We start from the raw sequence: 23,376 nt of genomic DNA on the forward strand, positions 1-23,376 counted from the left end.
AAATACAAAAGAATAGCAAAATTAGGATTCCTTAGAATGATATTCCCTGCAGTATATTTAATGGAAATGTATTAATACTTTTTTATACATTGTAACTTTCCATTATTCACCATAAGAACGATATGAAGAATTTGTTTGGTTTGAGTACCCTAAAACCAATGTTTACCTTTTTTTCTTCCCTAATTTAATCTCGTCAATAGTATTAATTGTAAAAATTTGAGCAGAAAATACATTTTTTTCAGGACTTGCAATTATTCATCATGAATTCCCCCTTATATTTATCCTTCACAGGACAGACTATCTGACCTTCTACTTTCAACTGGTTTTGTAATCGTTCTATCCCTTCTTATCAATGAGGAGACCAGGGTTTGACCAGTATTACAGGTGCTATTGCTTTAGGATAAAGCAAAGTTACTTCAGTGGATTGTAGATGTGCTAATTGTTACTAATAATAGTTTTGAGAAGTGGGGAAGTACTGCAATTTCTATTTTATAAACAGTACTAAGCCTTTAAAATATATTTCTGATAATGATGGAATTCATTTTCAGATATTCTGAGATTCCTAAACTATATTGAATATCCTCTCATGTGGAAAGAGCATTTATTAAGTATCAATTTACCAGGTCTTATTAACATTTAACTAAAATATTGTTTTTCATTGCTACCTGAATTACAGTAACACATTGAGTCACAGTACAGTGATATTTAAAATTTTGAGTAATGTAGTAAAGCACTCTGTCAAGATTTTATTTCGTTAAAGGTGTTAGTATTTTATAAAAGTATGTCTGATGACGAAACTTAAGTTGAGGAGAAATGATGTAATTACAGGTTTAAACTTGTCCTGAATATAAAGGAATTATGAATAATTTTCTTTAATAAAAGAGCTAATTAGAATTGTCAGGTGTTAACACATGATAAGAGAATCGGTTCCGTAAATAACTAGGTAAACAGTTTTAAAGAATTATTACTATGGAGATCCTGGAAAAGCAAAAAATCTCCAAATTACCTTGTGGGGTTTTAATATTAAATAACATTGTATAATTAGCCACACATTTATTATTTTTGTTTACCAGTGCAATGATCATTGGTTATTCTGTGGTCAGAAGTATCAATGTTGAAGTTATTAGGATTAAAATGTATAAAAAAAATTACATGGAAGATGGAACATAACAGAGTGCTGTAAAAAACTTGCAAATCTTTTCTCTTGTGAGCCATGCAGACTTTGTCTGAGGTACAATGCATAGCAAATAAATCAGCTATTGTATGATTTAATTTTTGGATTTTAAATTTTAAAATAATTACCTTTCTTCCAGCAAATTGCTGAAGAACATTGGTTTGAGTATGGCCGGTTTACATGAAAATGATGTGAAAACATTTATCTTCCAATTTATCAAAGTTAATTAGGAAACCTATCCAAGTGTTTAATCCACTAGTTTTACTGGGCACTGCTAGATACGAAGGTTAGACCCAAAAACTGAATTTAAGTGACATTTAGATAGAATTATGCTTCCTAAATTGAGAAGTACAGTCCTGATAATTCCTGCTCTTCTGATGCTAATCACAGAAGTAGCTAAACTCCAAAGCCGTTACAATACTTGTCATTAAGTTTCCTTGGGTGCCTATAATTCTGTGCCTATATACATGCAACCAGCAATAAGACAGACTGCTCCAGCCTAGTGAGCCTAACACCAAAGTGAACTTAAATCTACATAGAATACATTTTTTGTGTATTTGACAAGATGACTAATATGAAGGCACTCTACATGTTTTCTGATCAAACTAAGATCTTCACAGCACTAAGAGTGCTGTTAAGTTGTGTTATGAAAGGATAGAGGGGAAGAAGGAAAAGAAATGGGTCCATGTTCATCCATCAGTCAGCACTTTTTCAGGATGTTTGGAAGTCTGCTTTCAGCAGCTTGGTCTGACAGTTGCTGCCGGTGACTCTTAATGTAATACGCATCTGGGCACTGGTTCCTGTAACAAGCATGCGGAAAATCCAGTGCACAAGGCATGAAATTCATTCTTACTCTTTTAGTATTTTTGCTGTGCTGGGAGTACGTGTATCCAATCTCCCATATTACAGATCATCTTCAGGAGATGGAAAGGCGAGTGTTGCAATCTTCTGAACATCCTCTTAACCTAGTTTTCAGTGTACTCTCTCAGGGGGGAATGTATGTCACTAATATGTGGGAGGGGTAGTTCTGGAGTCCTAGAGGAAGAGGTGGAAAACACCCTACTGAGTGTTGTAACTGTTAAACTGTTTAATAAAAAAGGAGGTATCACAATCACATCTATCCCATCCATCCATTTCTGCTGTTGATAGTGTTCACTGCTCAGCTTTTGAAAGGGAAAGTGTAAGAACCTACTTCCAGGAGAGGAATCTCAGTAATGAATCCAGGGTAGAGGAAGTCACATAAACCCCAGGAGGAAAGAAAGTATAATCCGTAACTGCAGAATTTCACTATTATCTTAAATAGCTTCCTTCACATAATGCTGTTTTTTATGGATCTTATTGCTCTGAGGCCCCAAGGTCTTTCCAAATATTGTAAAGGGATCCCTAAGCACTTAAAAAAACCCAAGTGATATCTGTGTTCTGTTGATTGATTCTTATTTTCAAAAAATGTGTTTTCAAATGGTATTTTTCCCCATGTTCTATTTAATTGAAAAAAAAATTTCTGAAAACTGTATGCATTTAAAAAATATTTATAATTGACTTCAGAAAATAGAAATGATGAAATTTTGATGGCTGTTTATCATACGAATTATTCTCTCTGACACAACAAAGAGATTAATATTCCCAATGGCCTTAATATTCCCAAAATGTACTGTCTGTCACGACCAACAATTATAAAACTCTGTTAGCCATTACATCAGTGGTTTTTCTGAGGAACATCCTGTTAATCTATTAGTTTGGCAAAGACTGAACTCACTGAAGACACTTTCCCTTAGTGTGGGAATGAGCAGTTAGTACATTATTTTGGCCAGGCATTTACTTGTTCAAACCTGGCAAGAGTCTTTGTAGTAGCTCCATCTGTGAACACAGATGTGGGAAATAGACATGAATTTCTCTCACAGCAGAGTATTTCATACAGAACCAAGCTAAAAAAGACCAGAAGGGAGAACTAAAAGTAACTGCAAAATAGATTTAAAATAGTCCATTTGAAGTTTTAGCTAGCTTTAAAGAATGATTGGAACTGTATATATATTTAAGAATAACAACTACCTTTTAAATAAGCAATGCATGTATTCTAAAGTGAGTAATTGTATACCAGAGAAATACTTTTTTTTGGGAGAATCAATGTGCCTCATTATGGGCTTCTAGTGCCATTCGATATGCCTGTATGTATCTGAGTCATGCATGCAGGATTTCCAGATAAGGTTCAGGATTAGGGGAGATGCATGTCTTTCTGGATCAGCAACTGAAAGTGAGATGAAATATTTCAGTACAACACAAGTAATAGTTGCTTGTGTTCATAGACTGCTATCAAATCGCTGTCATTGGAACCTTGAGAGCTGTATTGGCTAACCAGTCAGTAGTTAGTTAATTTGGTGTGAGCTGAATATGATGAATTTAAAACCAAAAAACATTAAAAATACTTAATGGTTATTTAGTTTTCTTACAAAAAGAAAAAAATAATCTAATTATTTAATACTTAATGGCTTTACAGGTTTTTTTTCTATCTATAGGTTAACTGGGAGCTTTGTACCAGACTTAATTGTGAGCATGAGCAATCAGATGTGGTTGCACCTTCAAACAGATGAAAGTGTGGGCTCAATCGGTTTCAAGGTTAACTACAAAGGTAACAATACATTACTGGAAGCAAATTTAATGTTGTACCAAAAATTAAGCCTATATTATGAAAAGTTTTTCTTTCATTTTAGGGGCTGCCTTCTATTTTCAATGCTGTCAGTTTAAAAACAAGAAATGCAAGCTGATTTGAAAAAATAAAAAAAAAAATTTGTTCTCTTTAAAGGTTTTATGTCACATGAAACTGCACACTTTTTATTTGGTGTGTTCTTACAGCAGTTGACTTCTTTTGGCATATAGTTTTATAATTATTTTCTGTTATTTCATGTTGAAAAATATTAAAATGTAATAATCATGTGATTATTTGAAGCTAAATGCATAAAGTAAATGAATACTTCCTACATTATTTTGAAAATTAATTGTACCTACCACAAAAGAAAAAAAAAAAACACTACAAGCGAAGAATTCAAATTACTTGTGAGTTTTGGGCCAAGACAAAGAAAAACTTGCCTAATAATGTTGTTCTTTATGGTCTTAAAATGTGAGGGATCTATAATGCATAACATAAAACAGCTGTTTCTATTTGGTGCTTCTGGGAGAGCATAGTTTTCGTATAGCATGAACAGCAGAATCAACCAAAAACTTAATAACATATATATATTCACTTCTGTATTATTACAGAATTAGTTATATTTATTATTTTTATATTAGATTTAACATAGCTGCATGTATTTCTTGCAACAATTTTTTAAATTGCATGGTTTCTGCCTACCACCAAAACCAGATGATACAAAGTACGATTATTTATCAAAATTATTCATCAAAAGGGGAGAAAGGAAAGGCAAAAGTTAAACTAACAACCATGCGTCTTGGAAATGGAGTTGATGTTGTTGAGGATGGGCAGATGGAGTGGATAAGCATATTGGGAGTAAACCTGCACAATGTGACCTGCTGTTTTTTTCTGTCCATAACTTTCCTTTGGCTGTTCATGCATATTAAGCTCTATTGTGGTATGGCAAAAGTGCACTTGTGCCCTCTTGATATTCAGATCTAGTGGACTAAGATAGAAAGACCTTACTACTTTGTTGTATGGTAGTTATTAAGATACAAGATTTCCATGTTCCAGCTGTTGAAAGGGGCAAGAGAAATTATTAGTATAAACAGGTTTAAGAATATGTTAATATGACAAAACTTGAACCATAGCTGAGTGGAAGACTTTTACATCTCAATGCAAAATAATTTGCACAGCTGGAGTAGTTGTTTCCTTTATTTAGAGGATTCTTTTCTAGTAAAATTAATTTTACTTGCAATAATTTTAGTTTGCAGAACGCATAGGATTATTGCTTAGCATCTTACAGTGTACCACTATGTCTTGTTTTATTCATGAGTTACGTTTATTCTCAGAAGCTATAGTTCTGCAAGAATAAAATTAATTGACTATGAATACGTGGAAGGGAACAGAAAGTATGAACATTCACAATCTCATCTCCATATAATCAACTTTGTGATTGCACACCTAGATATTGAGTCTGTATTTCTCTCTTGCCCTACACTGGTACTTTATACTAGCTCGCTAAATAGAATTAGAATGCACCAGGCATTCAATGGATAAGCACTATGTGGTGGGTTTTTTTGGTTTTATTTTGGGGTTTTTTTTCAGTTTTATGTCAGTTGCCTTTGCTTTGATCCCTGAGAGGATGTATTCATTAGAGATGCCAGAAACCAGGCAATGTTCTCTTAAATAAAGTAGGAAGTAGGGGGAGGGGGAGGCAGGTTTAGAAGTTGCTTTTTTTTTTTTGTTTGGCTTTTCTTTGTGTTTGATTTCTTCCTATTAATGATCACAGAATCACAAAATCATCTTGGTTGGAAAGGACCTTTAAGATCATCAAGTCCAGCCATTAATGTAGCACTACTTAGTCAACCACTAAACAATATCCCTAAACAATAACCCTAAGCACTACATTTACTCCTCTTTTAAATACCTCCAGGGATAGTGGCTCCACCACTTCCCTGGGCAGCCTATTCCACGGCTTGATAACCCTTTCTGTGAAGAAAATTTTCCTAATATCCAATCTAAACCTCCCCTGGTGCAACTTGGGGCCGTTTCCTCTCATTCAATCACTTGTTACCTGGGAGAAGAGACTAGCACCCTCCTCGCTACAACCTCCTTTCAGGTACTTGTATAGAGCAATCAGGTCTCCCCTGAGCCTCCTTTTCTCCGGGCTAAAATGTCAGGCTCTGAAAAGAGACATCTAAACACGTAATATTTTGGATGAGCAGATGTTTTGCAATTAAAGTTTTGGAACTTATGAATTAGGAGTTGAGAGAAAGTCCAATGAGGTAAACTGAATAATTGAGTTAGATCAGTACATTCAGGGCTATGACATATCACTGACTTCTTTACTAGAATCAAAAAATTTCAAAGATTTTTCTCTCAAAAATGTTCAGAATTACTTAAGAGAATTGTGGGAGTCAGGGTCAGAGGACATTTTATTTTAAGTAACTACATGAATTATTAAGAATGTATGCCAAACTTGCTTGTTTTCCTCTTTAATGGACTAGTTCAAATTCTATTCCTATAACTTGTCCCCTTCCACCTCACAATTTCTACTGTCCACCCAGACACCTAACTACGGCTGATACTGTATCTATATATATTATATATTTAGATCTTGTAAGTTTTTGTTTACATAAAAGGTACAACTAGATTAGCATTTTTAGATTAGATCCAGCAATGTGATTTTTGAACTGAATCTTTTTCCAATCATTCCTGCTCCCCTTGCTTTAGTTTTCGTCACAGAGCAATCTTAAAAGGTGAAAATTACATTACTTTGAGGTAATTCATAAGATGCAGCTGAATAGCATCGGGAATAACATTCGTCATGTGCTTCAGCTCCTAACAGACATTTATCAGGTCCTGATAAAACTTGTTCAAAGTAAAACCTCTGAAACAATGAAATCCTTATAGATAGCGTGGATACTGTATCTTCTATTGTTTCACTTTACAGACTTGCTTATGTTGGAGTTAATTACTTGATAATGGACTCGATAACAGTACTTGCTAACAGCTAAAATAATTTCCTACTGAAATGTTTTGATGCCTAAATACCAGCTTCTGTGAATCCTGAGACTCAACTAACTACAGAGGTAGTGGACATGTGTGTGCCTCATTCCATCAAAATTCATAAAGACATTCTTCGATCTAGTTGATATTTAGGTCTGAGTCTGGTAGATATTTTCAAGAATATAGATTGTTCTGAGTCCTACATGGAGTATGATGGGAGGAACAGAAGGTTGTGGGATGTCATTATCCAGTACCCTTTACCCATTGTTCTCCAAAATGGTATACTTGCTCAAGGTGCAAGATAGAAGGTCACATCCTTTCTGTCTGGGATAGAATTGAATATGCTGTATCATTTGTAATGATAGAAATAGACGAATGAATTTTTAAATAAATACCTATGCATTAGTAGGTTTCCACCTGAAGAATTCTTTTAAATTCTTGTTACTACAGGAACTAACAGTTTATTCTCTTTCATGTATCTGCCATTTGAAAGAATGTAGTGAAATAATAAAAATCTTTGTCTTGTGCTAGTTTAAGATGTTGCATATCAAATTATTTTATGGTTTTAATAGCTAGAGTCCGCTGTAATTATTTAAATAAAAAATAAAGATTTAAACATTGGAGATAGTATTTTAAATTAAATAAGTTTTTGTTGTTGTTTTGAAATTCCTTTTCCAGTATCGCATAAAATAAAACTACTTAAGAAGGTAGAATAATAAATATCAGGAACGTGTAGGAAAGAAATACAAGCACTGCCTCGTTAGAGATACATTTTACCTGTTATCTCATTGTTGTGTAAGCTGTTTTATTTTCATGCTTCAATGTATGTGCAGTTTTTTTAATGTGAAAACATGGAATATTTTGCAATCTGAAATTTTAAGTGCATTATTTCCAAGTCATAATTTTGTGGGTTATCTAAAAAATGTAGTCCTTCTTTTAGATATGAAATCAGACTATGATGCTTGTATAATTACCAAATAAAACAAATAAATAATTAATTCTTTTTAGGCTTCCCACATCAGTGATATGAAAGGAAACTACAAATTAATAGTTATTACTGATGACAATACTTTGCATCATTCAGTGTTTCAGGAAATGGTGCCATATTGTCACGGTAGCACTTCTATTCCCAAAGCCATGGTGAAGAGGAAAGAAGTTGTCTACCTAAACGATAGTGGAGAAACAATTTTCAGCATATTTAAACACTGGAACTGAGAGGTCTTCATCTATAATTGAGGAAAAAAGAGCTGCAGAAAATACAAGACAAGCTGATAAAACTGTGGCATAGCCTTCAAAGACTAGAAACCCATTTTTGTAAGATCATAACATTTTGAAGAATTGTGATTTTATTTCATTTCACAAAAGTGGATTGAAAATCTAGCAAGGGAATACTATAGTTCTTGGAAAATTATGTGTGAGAACTCTAACTGCAATAGCTTTCATAGACAATAGCTTCCTTATACACTTTTTCAAAATTAACCTTATACACTTTTTCAAAATAAACTTTTTATCACAGAATTTGTGGAATTAAAGAATAAAGTAAATAATCGTGGTGTAAATTCATAGGGAAAAATATGTTAAGGTATCAAATCAGTAGTGTAAACACATAATACAAAACCATCCTGTATTAGCATAGTATGGGCAGGCTGAACTTCTGTTTAGGTCAGGTTTGAGTCCTGTGAAATGGAGGAAACTATCCTCAGGGCAGTCTAATTCTGTCAGGTCTGGATATCACACCTTCAGTTTCTGAGCAGTGGCCAGATCTGAGGGAATTTTTTTCTTTTGGTGTGTCTATTTTATTTTTTTCCAAATAACTGGCTATACACTAATAAACCCTCTTAAATCAGTAGGTTCACCTGATAGCTCTACCTCCCGTCAGGAAAAAATCTGTGTGATTTTGTTGGTAACTATAATAATACATCAGACATACTCTAATTTTAATTGCATAAGAAAATAAAGTTGAAGAAGGTTACTTTGACTGGAGTGTAATGATAAGTTTCGGAAGAGGCTTGTCTAAGATGCCAAGCTAGATAGGAGTGTAGGTAAAAAGTGAATTTGAAACAAAGTAGATTTACTTATTCAATTTTCTGCATTGATGATCTAATTTTAGGATATGGGATTTACACTCCAGTATTTCAAAAGATACCTTTTGGCTTAAAGCACAACTTTCATCTTGCTTCAACCAGTGTGACTTGTGTTCATGAGTGCTTGGTGTATTATTGCAGCCTGGGGTAGCCTTCTGGAGTTCGTGATCTGCATTTAATCCTGTTTTCCTAGCAGTAAGCACTGAGTTGCAGACCCATATGAGGTTTTTCATCACAGATGGGACAGAGATGTTTTTCCATGGCTAACTGCTCAACAGTACTTGCTTTTCTATTGGTGACAGAACACTGAATGATCTGAATTAGTTAGGTAGTTTAATCCAATGTTAGTCCTCCAACTATGTCCGGAAACACGTATTTCAGAACTATAGGCAAAGTAAGATGCATTTAGTATAATACAGGCTTCAGGAAGGTCTCATCTCAACAAGTTGTGAAAGTAGCTTATCTATGAAACATCTGTCTTCATGTCCATTCTACTAAGAAAAATATAGCTTTAATTCTTGCTGTTCATATTATTGACTGATTTTTTTAAAACTTAAATAACTGAACTCAGTGAGGTCATGGACAATTTCATTGTGTAATTTTGGGTTTCACAAGATGAGTGATTTTGTTTGTTTATTTTTTAAATACTACTTAATCTTTCTTTTATGAGCAAGGGGGAAATGAAGCCTTTGTGCTCCAAAATCAGGAATTAAATCTCTGTCACACTTCTCTTTTCTGAACTGTTCAGTCTTATCCATTTCAGTTTATATTCTCTTGTGGTATTTTCACTGTTCTGATGATTTCTGTTGCCTTTGTACCCATTTTCCTCTGTGTGTTTCTCATCATGTGTTTATTTTGTTTGTGCGTGTTTTGTGGTGCGGTAACTAGACAGGATCATGCCAATGATTTATTTAATTGGTTTCTAATACCCTCAGTTCTATTCCTTGTGCATCCTAACTTCATTTTGCAGAAAGAATGACAAGCAGAGATTCAAGTTAATGACAAAAATCCCTGTGCTAAATCAATGCAAATGATTTTAAACCTTGTAAGTCTCATGATTAGTTCAAATTCACAAACACAAATACTGCTTTGTATTTATAATAATAAAAAAGAACACTTCTTTTTGTGCAACCTTACTAGACAATAGACAGTTTACAAATACAGCACAACTTTCTCTGTACCTGATTCCATTTCTGCTGAAAGTGTGTTATTGACAAGTTTTGTAATTCAAGCTCATTCCTATTTCAGATCTCTCTTGAACATATTAAGCAAAAGGGCATCCACTGTGGAAACCTGGGGCACCTTCCTTGTTAATTTACTGCCAGGATGAAAATTGGTGCTGTATTTTACTCTCTTTGTTGTTCCTGCTTTGTTGGCCACAACTTACTGCAAGCTTTTTCTGACCTTACTCTGTCAGTATTATCCAAAAGTTTTTTTAATCTTTTTACTAATTCTCAAACAATGTGTTCGACATAAGGTATAAGAGTTCCTGTTTGTAATCTCTGGATTATAAGAATATGAGAATAGCTGTACAGAGTCATACTAAAGATCCATTTAACTGAGTATCACATAAGGAAAAGAGAGCAAGCAATGAGATAGTGATACTTCAGAATCTTTCCTACACTCTAATAGTTAGTGGCACAGAGATTTCCTAAATTCAGTCTATTTACAGTAAGTAACTCTTGACAGATTTTTTCATCCATGACTTTATCTATATTTCCTCTTAAGCCCATATACACTTTTAGTATTCTGAATATTTTATGTCAAGGGCATTCCAATGAAGAAGTATTGCCTTTTGTTTGCTGTAACTTTACTGGTTTTGTCTGATGTCTTTTCATTCTTTTTGTAGAAAATACAGTGTATTTAATCTACCATTTTACTGCTTACTCAGTTTTGCAGGACCTTTCTTTATTTCTTCACAGGTGGTTGTTGTCATTGCTGCTCTGTGTAAGCTAGTATCATCAGCAAGCTTTGTCATCTCACTGCTTGCCTTGTTTTCCAGCATATCTACAAATATATTGTTAACAGGTTAGATACTAAAGAAGTCCACTAGTGACTTCTTTCCTCTGGAAGGACTGACCATTTACTTTTACCACCAATTAACTATATTTTAAGCAAACATCCGTCAAAAGCCTGTCTAATTATGACAGAGATCCTAGTCTCTGTAAGAACCTTACATTTGTACTTCCTCAAATGCCCTCTGGAAGTGCAAATAGTTTACGTAATCTGGATTTCTCCCACCTCTGTGCCAGATAATCTCTCCAGAAAGCATTGGTAGGCTTGTAATGCAGGACTTTCCTCTAGAAAAAACATGCTGCTTTGTGGATGTCATTTTTATCCATGTGTCAGCTGTATCTACTCTTGATTGTAATTACTACAGTCTTGTTACATTTCAGGTTTACAACTCTGAACTTTTCAGATGCCCCTTGGAACTCTTTCTGAAAAAACAGACATTGTATTTGCCCCTGTCCTACAGTACTAAGATCACCCTAAGGAAGAAGTCAAATGTTCCTTAAGCTTTTCTAGCCGCACTTCAAGTCATATGTTTAAGGAGGCCTCAACCCAAGCTCTTTTCCTATGACCATAGGTCCAAAAAAAATACTTAAATTTTCTGCTATTGCTTTACATCACCTGCAGAAACAACAAGGTAAATAAGAAATTTCTATTCTTCTTTCTGATGGAGTACCTATTTTTTTTTTAATTATTAGTCGTTGGTAGGCTTTTGTTTGTTGAGGGTGCAGTTTACAAATGATTATCTGTTGTTGCTAGAAACTTAAGTTCTTTGAAAACTTGGATATATAACGTCAGGATAGGTTTTCTGGTTTTGGTAGTTTATTTGGTGGGTTTTTTTTTTCTTTTAATTACTAATTTGTTCCAGTGGTCTTTTGACATCTCAGTCTTTGATATTTCATCTTTATTATTAGAAAAGTTTATGTTCCTTGGACTGCTGAGATAAGAAATTTCCTATCTATCTCAAGATATATGTTTTGCATTTGAGTTTGAATAAAAAGACTAATACTGTTTTACTCACCCGTTGTCCACTCTTAGTCAAGACTGCATGCAGCAATTTAAATATGCACATGTGTATTTAAACATACATATATATACTTATCATCCAAGAAAAAGTCAAATGTTAGTACATAATTTGTAATTTATAAATGTTCAAAACAATATGCTTAATTCATACATTTTATAGAGAGAAATAGAGATTAACGTTGTATAAGATTTCATCTTTCATAGCTCCTTAACTGGTATTTCTGAGTACTTAAAAACCTATGCAGGTTACATTATAATGAAGGTCATTAAATATTTCATATAGTAGGAGGTTAAAAATTATAAAATTTTATGCAGCTACTGGAATTTAACTTTTCAATAAATTATTACCAGTATTGTTTGTAACTGTAATCTTTCAATACAAATATACTGGTCTCAGGTCATATAAGAACTACTAATAAACTGTGCCTCAAAAAGCTGTTGCATCAGAATGCATTTGGGTGTGAGTTTTTTGTTGTATTTTAAAATAATTTCTGGAAGGAGTGTATGTTTTGTACAGAGAAACTTTCATGTTTCTGTTAACGTTACCAAATTGGTGAAAATAGGTCTTCAATCTAAAAGCTTGTTCTTAGAAAATTAAATAAATTGGATAATGTGTTTTATCTCTATTTCACCTATTTCCCAAAAATATTTTTTACTGATGCATGCTACTTCTTTTTGATTATTGATTTTAATTCTGATTTCTCTGTATGTTAGTATTGTTTAATATTATGTTCTCCAAGTAGATTTATAAAATGAGGTTATTTGTCTTCAACAAGACTTAATATTCATATTTCTACTTAAAGGTTTTGTTTGGTTAAAACTAAGATAATTATTTCCATGACACACAATTTATGATCCTTTTTCTACAACTCCCCTCATGTCAGTGGAGAGCTGGTCAGACAAACTGTTATTTGAAGGTGACTTCCACGTCTTTTTGATTTTGTTCAATAAAACTGTAGGTCATTCTTTCTGCTTTACAATATTTAATTGAAAGCTTTTAGCAATCAAACATTTTGTGATGGTATTAACTATAAAGAAGAACAGAAGGATTTTCTCTGCTCTGACATTAGTCTGCTGAGCCATATGAATACATTACATGTGGAAAGGTCATCTTTTGCTGTGTCCTTAAGTATTAGCTACTGCTTGAACCAGGACGCTGAGCTAAATGGCTGTTAGTCTGACTCATCCTCCTCAGCATTTCAGTGCGTATTTAACTGCATTTGATTCTGTTGTCTTATATAGTAAGCATATATGTTATGAATTACTAACTATTTATCTCTGGTTTTGAGGTAAAAAATATACTCAAAACTGCTTGTTTATTTGTGGGAGTTAAATGAAAATTTTCTTATGAGCATTTCTGAACTTTACCTCTGTAACTGAAAGCAAGAACCCATAGACAGATATTAAAGCAATTCATGCTTTTGGAAAGATCCTCCTGAGCAAAGGGTAGAATTTGAAACCGCGACATGATAGAACAGCAATTAGAATACCTTGAGCTGAAGAGCTCTGAAGAGTGCCATGAATTTAGAGTTCTGTGTCCATATTTAATATCTTATTTATCTCTGAATAAATTTACCTCAATATTTGCAATATATATTTTTGGGTTCTCCACCAACTAGCCATGATCTCTTAGTTCAAGCTTGGCTATTTTCTCTGCTTATTTTACAACAATGAGAATGTGATATGTCTGGTTAATCTCCTTTTACCACATTTGAATTTGAGTTGACGGAGGTCACTCTTGTGGCTTCATTGCACCAATTTTCTTGAAGTGGTGAAGGACTGCGTGTAGCAGCCTCTGGCAATGTCTTCTTTCAAAACACTAAGTTGCATTACCTGCTACATCAGCCTGTGAAAGGGTGACAGAAGCAAGATTTCCACCTGTTTGTCTGCCAAAGTAAAATCACAGCATATTTGTTGCTAAACTTCTTTAGCTGTTGGTATTTCATGGAACAGAGAGCTAGGAAATTATTTTACTTGGTTGGTTGAAGAGTAAAGTTACTTGTTTGCTTCTGTATACTTCAGTATGTAGGATAGATACAAACAAGTCGGCACTATATTTAAAATACAGTCAGAACTTAGATTTAAAATGTGTGTATGTATGGAGGTTTTTCAAAATGTTTCCAGCTAAAACACTCAGAAGAATCACCACAACCAGTTGAGGTTTTTCACTTCTCTAATTTGGACTTTTGAGTTTTCCACATTGCTAAGAATTATGCCATAAGAATGTTTTTATTTTCCTTTTTTTCCTCAAGTCAATAATTAATTTCTGTAGGTAATATACTAGAAAACAACTACATCAGCAGGGCCTTTTCATCATGTATTTTCATCTTCTGAGAAACGTCTATCAATTAGTTATATTGTATTGTATTGTATTGTATTAGAGTAGACTGTATCATACATTTATTGACAGCTTTTTGTTTCAGTTTGCTGTCGGTTGGCATTTTCTGTAACACAATTCCAGAGAAAGTGGCTATAAGCTATAAAGCTTTAGATTTGCCCAGCTGTTGTGGATTAATCCCAGCAGGCAGCTAAGCCCCACACAGCAATGTGCTCACACCCCCCACAGCAGGGTGGGGGAGAGAATCAAAAGGGTAAAAGTGAGAAAACCTGTGAACTGAGATAAAAAGAGTTTAATAGGTACAGAAAAGCTGCACACGCAAGCAAAGCAAAACAAGGAATTCATTCACTATTCCCATGGGCAGGCAGATGTTTAGCTATTTCCAGGAAAGCAGGGCTCCATCACACATAATAGTTACTTGGGAAGACAAACTCCATAGCTCTGAAAGTCCCTGTCTTCCTCCTTCTTCCTCCAGATTTTATTGCTGAGCATGACATCATGTGGTATGGGGTATCCATTTGGTCAGTTGGGGTCACCTGTCCCAGCTGTGTCCCCTCCCAATTTCTTATACGCCCACAGCCTACTCACTGGTGGGCAGCTTGAGAAGTGGAAAAGGCCTTGGCACTGTGTAAGCACTGTTCAGCAGTAGCTAAAACATCCCTGAGTTATCAACACTATTTTCATCACAAATCCTAAACATAACACAATATGAGCCTCTGTGAGGAAAATTAACCCTATTTGAGCCAAAACTACTGCAGCAGCTGCTCACTATATGATGATGTTTACTTCCAAAGACAGTGCACAGATAGTGCATTAAACATTAGATTCCCCTTCATTAAACTCAAATATTTTATGGACTGTTGAGTCCATACTTTTGTTTTAAATGGTGTTATTGCCAACTTTTATGTGAATTTCTGCTTGATGTGCCTTTTTTTTGCTTTTATAGAAAATATTTAGTATAGACAGTTTTAATTTTTAACTTACAACATGTCTTTAGGCTTATATATGCTGATAATTCATATTGGATATCTGAAATATATATTGAACATCCATTTTCATCATTACATTTAAAATAAGAATTTTTGTTTTGCATGCTGTCATATTCCTATAGAAATTATACATATGAAATAAAACAGAGTACATGGGGTTTAGTACACCTATTAGGGATGCACGTGGAATACAAATAAAAACTTGTATCCTTTGGTTAAAATCCATAATCACTTTATTTTTAATTAATGGCTCATGCTTTGAATTAGCTATTGTAATCTCTCTCAGAAAGATTGCCAAAAAGTTGTGGGTTCTTGTCTTTTTTTTTTCTTTTCCCTCTCTTTCATTATTGCATGGTGTGTTTCTATGCATAAAATATTTCATGACATATGAAAAGTGCAAGACAATTTTCTGTGATTTAGTTTTGACACATTGAGAACTACCAGGAAAATACTTGTTCCTTCATGGTTTGTAATAACCAGAGTACTACACTTTCCCTTCACCATGGAATAAGAAACTAGACTACCTCAAGTTGGAACATTTTTCAATATTTTAAAAAGTATAAAATGCATACACAGACATATTTTTCATCTGAACATTCTAGAAGAACTACACGTATATACATTTTCAATTAAATGTCTCAGTTCACTTATATGACAGATTCAACAATGTGCCTTTTTGCCTAGCTTCTAGATAGAGCGAGCACTTGGGAGCCAGTTCCTAGAACTGTACCTACATGAAGGTACAACTGCATCACGAAGGTACAACTGCATGAAGTTGCTGATTCTATGGTGAATGCTTTATTAATGCTGATTGACTGGTGATGGAGACAGTTAATGAAAGAAGGCCACAGCTGACTTCTCAGCTAAGCTGGGTCTGGAGAAACTGTTTTGAACTATTTATAAGTGGGACTTAGGAGAGAAGCATTAGAGATTACTGTGTCTTGGAAATTTTAAATTGTTTCAAGAAACTTCAATGTTACAGAAAGGCAATTAAGGTCATTGGTTTCATTTCTGAAAACCATACTTTTTTTCTTTTTAAATGGAACTGGAGAGACATTAGGTAGTATGTTTTTGTTTGTTTTTTTAAATGATTAATAAAAATGGAAAAATATCTTCTTATGAAATCACAGGGTAGAATATCAATTTAGTCTGCATTTTAAATGACTTGGGAAAATACAGAGATGTAAGTATGGGCCTGCAAAGTAACTAATCTTGATTACTGCTTTTGTCAGCCACTTAAGAATTTTCATTTGAACTGTTTGGACTGTTACAGAAACCAATTTGAGAAGAAAATGAATTTTACTAAATAGGTACCATAACCAATAACTTTACTAAATGTTAATTAAAGAGAGATTATGACAACTTTCTCTGAGTATTAATGAAATTACTGAGCAAATACAGAAGTTAACCTGATGAAATTAATTAGATGACATTAAACAAATGAGCTCACAAGCCAAATAGAATAAACCCTAGAAGGTGAACTTTAGTAGGCATTTAGTAATAAATGGAAATTAATAGAGTATCTGTTGGTGACATCATTCAAAACTGAACTGAATTCTTGGAAATAGTCAGGGATACAAACTGAGCTTACTCCAAATTTAAAGAACTTTGAAGAGTCATACTTGGTGAAATTTTGAACACCTAATCCCTAAAATCTTCAAATCCAAAAAGTAGCGTTTGAAATTCTTCCTCCTTGAGGGGGCATTTCAGAGAGGTGATCTGAAGAAACTAGGATGATGAGTGCTGTGCCATCCAGGCATAGCCAAGGGAAGTGATATAAGAATAACCTACACTTCAGTGGAACTTATTGTTACATTCAATCTAGTTACAAGCAAAAGGGAACACAATATAAAAAGAGAAACCTTATTAACAATACAGTTAAGGCGGTACATAACCTTCTTAGTATCTGATCCTTTTCCCTGAAGTTATGCTCACCTTGCCAGTGTTTCTTTGTGTCCTGACATTAACATCTGCCTTCTTCATGCAAAGGGGAGTGGGGAGGAATGTACTACAATTTATCAGCATCCCAAGGTCAGTGCTTGGAGGAATATGATGTTCATAGCAGTGTTTCCTTCTCCTTTGGATCTTCTTAGGCAATTATTCTTACATACTTCCTCAAACAGCCAGGGTTTTTTTTTTGTTGATTCCCAGTTACTGTTTTGAATTTGCAGAATAGCATCCCCAATTCCCATGGGCAGAAAAGGCTGTTGAATGTCATACACTGTCTACCCAGGTTAGTCAGAGCTTTGCTACATATGATTGTCACACTATTACCAACAGTTGTTGTTTCAGCTCAAATCAGCTAAAAGCAACTCTGGCCAAGGCAAACCCAGCCAAGCACTGAGTACTGCCATGGCAGGTCAATGCAAAGCCTGTGACCATTTAATGTTAGTGGGGTAGAAATTATATTTACTGGGCTACATAAGTTGCCTAAACCAAACTTTGAATATTTTCATAGACTGGGAGCCAGAACCCAGAGATCTCTCCAGGCTATTGCTTAGGTGATGCTAATAAATAGACTCTATATATATTTATGTAACATATATATTAAAAATTGTGTAATGTCTAAGTGTCTGAATTAGTTATGTGGAAAATAAATTATGTTAAATGCATTCTTTCTTCTGTCTGAGGGGATAAAAAAAAAAACCAACATCATTTCACATGTCACGAGTTAGGGATAAGGGAAAGACCAGACGAGTGGTAAAGGTCACTATAATTAAAGAAAGAAATTACTGGTTTTATGGACTAATTTTACAGTAAATGAAACAGAAAATGGAAGCATTAACGATGAGGAATTTCAAAAGGGGGAATATTGTGCTTAACTATCTGAAAAATAGCATATTATATAAAAGTTAAACTTTTTTGATAGTAGCATTGTCAGTACCAACGAAGAACGAAAATTAAAAGGCAGACAGGACATTTATTTGAAAATTTTGGCTGAATTGAGAAAAAAAGTGATGGCTTTCATTGTCCATGGCAAAAATGGAGTGCATAGTTCACACTGTTGAATGCAGGCCCTTTCTTGTCGGTAAGTCCTATTGGTTATCACCAATTTATTATTTGTTACCTACAACCATGTATTGTTTTTAGATAGTTATCTTGCAGTTACTTAAAACAGGTATAAACGTAATAGCTGTAGGTTATACATGTAGCTGTAATAATAAATCTTATAATAAGCTTAACTATAAAAAATATTAAAAAATTATAGCATAAGTACTATGGTTGATTTCTACATGACAGTTGTGGATCGTATTTAAGTAAGTTATAAAATACCTTCATATACGATGATAAAAACCATTGAACGCTGTGGATATATAAAGATACTCTGTTGCAACTTGTTTATTAAAATTTACTGTGCAAATATTATTTTTGCTTCAAATTGCTTATTTTTCACCCACACTCCAAATTCCCATATGCTTAACCATGTAAATGTGTAGGAAAAAACAGAGAAATTAAATGGAAAATAATCCTGAAAATGTACATTTTGTTACTGTATCTATAAGCTGGGAAAATGTCTTCTACTTGATGGTAGGAAGTTATTATGTATTCTGTTAACATGGACATCATCTCTACTGTTAACTTTTTATATTAACTTAAAGGACACCTGCAATCTGACACTCCAGCCACAGGCTTCATAAGATGAAAGCACGGATACAGTGTAATAAATAATAAATAACATTTAGCATAGAAGTATGGTGCATTGTTTCCTACTTTAGCACTGCATTTAAAAAGACTAAAAGCTGTACATGGGAGAATTTAAACCCTGGGCACAGTTTTTGTCAAAATAAAAAATGTCTAAAATACAACTACCAAGAATTAAGAATAATCTGGAAGTTTCAAGGCACCTTTTCTACAACTTTTTAGAAACCAAATCACTTTATCTAGTGTGGCGTATGTACTGTAATATATAGAGTACCGGAATTGTCTGGTTTTTTATGAAAACAGATGGTGGGTCAAATTTTATTCACTTTCAACAATTTTAGGCCCCACACCTATTGGTGATATGCTCATATTAAGCAGTGGGAAGTTTAAAAAAGATTCTTTTTTAAATGTATTTTCAAACTGCTTATGTTTCTTGCCCCCACTCCCCCACCCATTGTTTTTAGGAGTATTTAAACCTGTGGGGTTTTGGTTTTGTTTTGTGAGTATTTTTCTACAAGTATATATTTTTTTCTGTTTACTTATCCAAAATGCTGTTGTGGGTTAGAAATAATCATATAAAGATGTACAGTAGAGGTTGGAAGTTTGCCAGTTTTTACCTCTTCAACAAGTTATTAAGGGTTATAAAATTAATGAGCTTTTACATGGCCTTATTACTCAGCTGGTTGGTGCTTGGAATTTTTTTTTCCCCATTATTTCTGCAGGTTTTTTAGTTTTTTAAGTGTCTTTTGCAATAATCTATCAATGGCTATATTTAGGACACCTGGTTAGAGATGTGAACCATAATTAAAATCAATTAATTTGTGTCATGTTCTAAATTTTTGAGACTTTTGTTCTCTCTGCTTTCTAAGTGCCTAGTTATTACCTTCTATGCCAAGACAGCATTTTCTTCCTGCAGATGACCTTTTGTTAATTTTTCTGAATTTTTTTTGATAGGTAAGTCTGCTAAAGCAGACCACTCTGTTAGGTAAGTAAGTTCTGAAGTAAATATTTTCATTTAAAATATTATTCTAATAAGACTGAAAAGCTGATAAGTTGCAAAGAATTGCATTCCATTAGTGTGAAGCTATGTGCAAGTAGTCTATGGAGGGCCAACACAAAACTAGCTAATTCCTTTTGTCTTTGTGGTTAGCAAGCCAGAGCTAACCTGGACAAAAGAATCACCCTTCTGTAGTCGTCTTCAGTGCCTGTAAGCCTTCTATTTCCAGTGAGCCCAATACTACTGGAGAAACTTAACATCTCACCACACCCTCTCACTTTGTATTTTCTTCAAAATCAGTAGAAATTAAGCAGAAACATCATGAAAACATTTTGTGCTTCTTTTTTTTCCTTTTGCCTCTCATAAATATTTTCCATTCTTTTTCCCATAAGAGGGTCAGAGGTGTTCTAAAAATCCACGGATTTCTCCATTTAAACAAATTATGAAAAATATTTTAAATTGACACCTTTATATTAAAATATGGTGGTTTAGATAATGTTTTGATTAAACAAGTGGGACAAAAAAACACAATTGTTCTGTACCTTTTTAAAAAAAAAAATTGTTTGCACAAATTAGGCTATTTATTCTTAAGACCTTTGGAGAGATATGACTTAATGTTACCTAGGAAAATACTTTTGTATTAGTTTAATTCTGGTTGTATTTATGCCCGTGGATGATTTTGTCATAAAATCAGCATTACCATCTCTGGTTTTCAATCTTTAATGCAGCCAACAAAAATGCTACTACCTCTGTGCTAAGGAATTTACATATTATCATCTATGATGTGAATCATATAATCTGTTTACAAAGAAGCGTTCATTTTTCTACTTTTTTATTAGTTTTAATACCTTTGAAAAGCCTTGTTTCTTGTAAACTTGGAAGTTTTCTTCTTGTTTGCTGATGCATTTAGTAGTTCTGTTATATTAATTTATTTTTCTAGAACATTTCAAGTAAGGATCATTGCCAGACTTAAATATTCCTTCTTTTTATAAAATTATAGTAATTCTAGGGTATGGTAGAATTGAACCCTGGACTGGTTCACTAGGGGGAACTAAATAAGTTTACAAGGATTTTGGTTCTGTGTTGTGACGCAAGCAGAAAGTGAAGATGAATCATAGGAACACAGGTTGATCTGGGCCCAGAGCACTTGCAGTTTCACATTACTCCAGTCCCTCTGCCACCATTACTGAGCTACTAGTAATATACTTGACATATTTAAGAAAAGAATGTAGTTCAATAATGACATTGTTGTTACATGTAACATAATTCTTGTTACCACAGAAACATCTTTTAATGAGCAGATTGCTTAGTGTATTTCAAGTAGAATTTTGCTTTGTATCCAAGTTTCTTTTGTTCAGTGAAATACATGTATACATACAGTTTCACTATAGGGTAAGTTCTTAGAGCTTCAGCTGCTTGGCTAAAGGAGAAAGTGAGGTAACTGGCTTGTTGGGTTTTTTTAGCTTCTTGTCAGCTTTTTATGGCAACTTAGTTATCTAAACAATTTTTCTGTGAAAGGAAATGTCTAGTGGCAGATATTAAGGTTTCTAGTAATTATGAACATTTGACTTAAGATCTAATTTGAAATTATTGTAATCTCATTAAAATGATTGGTAGCAAGTGAGGGGCAGTACAAAGGAAAGTCAAACTCCTCCAAAAGTAATGGAGTTGGTGTGAACAACTAAATCTCGATATAGAGCAGTTTCATAGGACTGTCACATTCAGAAGCATGGGTGGCACCCCATGCTAAAGCACAGCCTCTCCAAATCATATCGTGGACGTAGAATTGAAAATGTTAGGGACAAGGTGAGTTATCAGTGAAAGGCCAGTCACAAAGCATGTTATACAGAGAAGTGCTTCATATCCACCTATCTTGTACAACTGAGTGTAGACTTAATTATGTTACTTTTTTTTTAATGATCCTTACTATAGTTCTAACTGATTTTTCTTTTATATGGTATCTCCTCTTTCAAAAATTAGGCACACGATTTTGATTTAGTTTTAGTTTTGGAAAATGCATGATCCATGATCCATGATTATGCAGTTCTTCTAGCAAATGAGGAAGATTTGCAGGCTGCATAATTTCCGAAGTACCTCACATATCCTTCTTAAAAAGTGATCAGTTAATCTACTTAGTTTCCATGGAAACAAGGAGAAATTAAAGAATGTGATGGTTCTTTCACAGGCATTAGACATGGTAATAGTCTTGCCTGCGTACATTTTTTTGGCAAAATTGAGGTGCTCTGAGTAGAATGAATAACTGAATTCTGCCTATCACTGAAAAACAGCAGTTACTTTACTCTTGATCAGTCTGCATTCAAATGGTACTCCATGAAGGGAGATTCTGTCCTGTTGTAGTAAACTTTTTATACATGATTGAAGACACTGCATGTACCACATTATGCACATCAATAAATATCACATTCATTTAAAAAGCTCAACAGTGCAAGTTAAAGTTGTAATAAATATTCTGGAAGTAGCTTTGATATTTACTTTTTCCCCATCAACCACTGAAAAGAGTAATGTCTTAATTGCTAATAGCCTGCCACATAACAAAATTCTAACTAACTATGAAATCTAAGTGGACTTTATCTGATAACTGCTTAACTTTCTCTCAGATCTTTATAACATTTAATACTTAGTTTTGATTAAAATATCAGATAAAGTCTGGACCATCAAAAAGCATATAAAAACCCCCAAGACTGATTTTTATCTGAATGGCATTCCTTTGCATCTTTTATTAGATGACTGTCTAATACCTGTTATGCCAACATAAGCATACTCAAAGCTAACCAAGTAACAATGTTTTGAAAGCAAGACAATTTCTTCATTAAATAACTGTCATAAAGAACACATCTACTTTGAAATGTAAGTAGGATTGGCTGCGTGCTCATTCTCTTAAAATTTAGATGTTTCTAAAAGAAAAGTGAGTAACTCATGATTTTGTAAAAAAATATTTGTCTAGAAAATTTAGGTCAAATGTAATTAATAATTTAAATTCTGAGTCCATAAGTACAACTTTGAGGTATTTGAAGTGACCTCTTCATTTTAGTGAAGAGCTAACTCACATACCCAGTAATATTTAAAAATCAGATTTGTTCTTGTAGAAAGGAAAGCATGAATCAGAAACCTGTTTAGTCTCTCGAGACTTGTATCTTGTTTTGGCACCTGGATGAATGGTGTTTGAGAGAAGCACTAGCACAGGTCCTAGGGGTCATTTTCCACTGCGCTGGAATTAGGGTTTCTCCAGAAGCTGTTGAACATTAGATCGATGGTTCAGTCTGTGCTGCAGTAGTTCGTTTTCAAAAACTACTAATGAAACATAGTATGATAGAGGTGAAAATTTTATCTAAACGATGTGTTGTATTTTTGCCGTTACCTGAAGTTAGGTATGGAAAGGATTGAATTCAAGAACTGTGGGGCGGGTTTTTTTGGAGGGCAGTCTTTTTGTCAATTGTTCAAAAATTAGAAAGTGTCA

General features: G+C 33.8%; 1 protein-coding gene across 3 annotated transcripts in view; it reads left to right on the forward strand.

The window, feature by feature from the left end:
• CSMD3 (CUB and Sushi multiple domains 3) overlaps nucleotides 1-23,376 on the forward strand; it is a 790,297-nt gene that overhangs the window by 367,122 nt on the left and 399,799 nt on the right. For all 3 annotated transcript variants that reach the window (XM_068397267.1, XM_068397268.1, XM_068397269.1), the window contains one exon: nucleotides 3,688-3,800. In XM_068397267.1, coding sequence (XP_068253368.1) covers nucleotides 3,688-3,800 — 113 coding nt within the window. The remainder of the gene's footprint in view (nucleotides 1-3,687; nucleotides 3,801-23,376) is intronic.

This window comes from Nyctibius grandis, chromosome 3, assembly GCF_013368605.1.
Source record: "Nyctibius grandis isolate bNycGra1 chromosome 3, bNycGra1.pri, whole genome shotgun sequence".
In the NCBI taxonomy this organism is placed as follows: domain Eukaryota; kingdom Metazoa; phylum Chordata; class Aves; order Nyctibiiformes; family Nyctibiidae; genus Nyctibius; species Nyctibius grandis.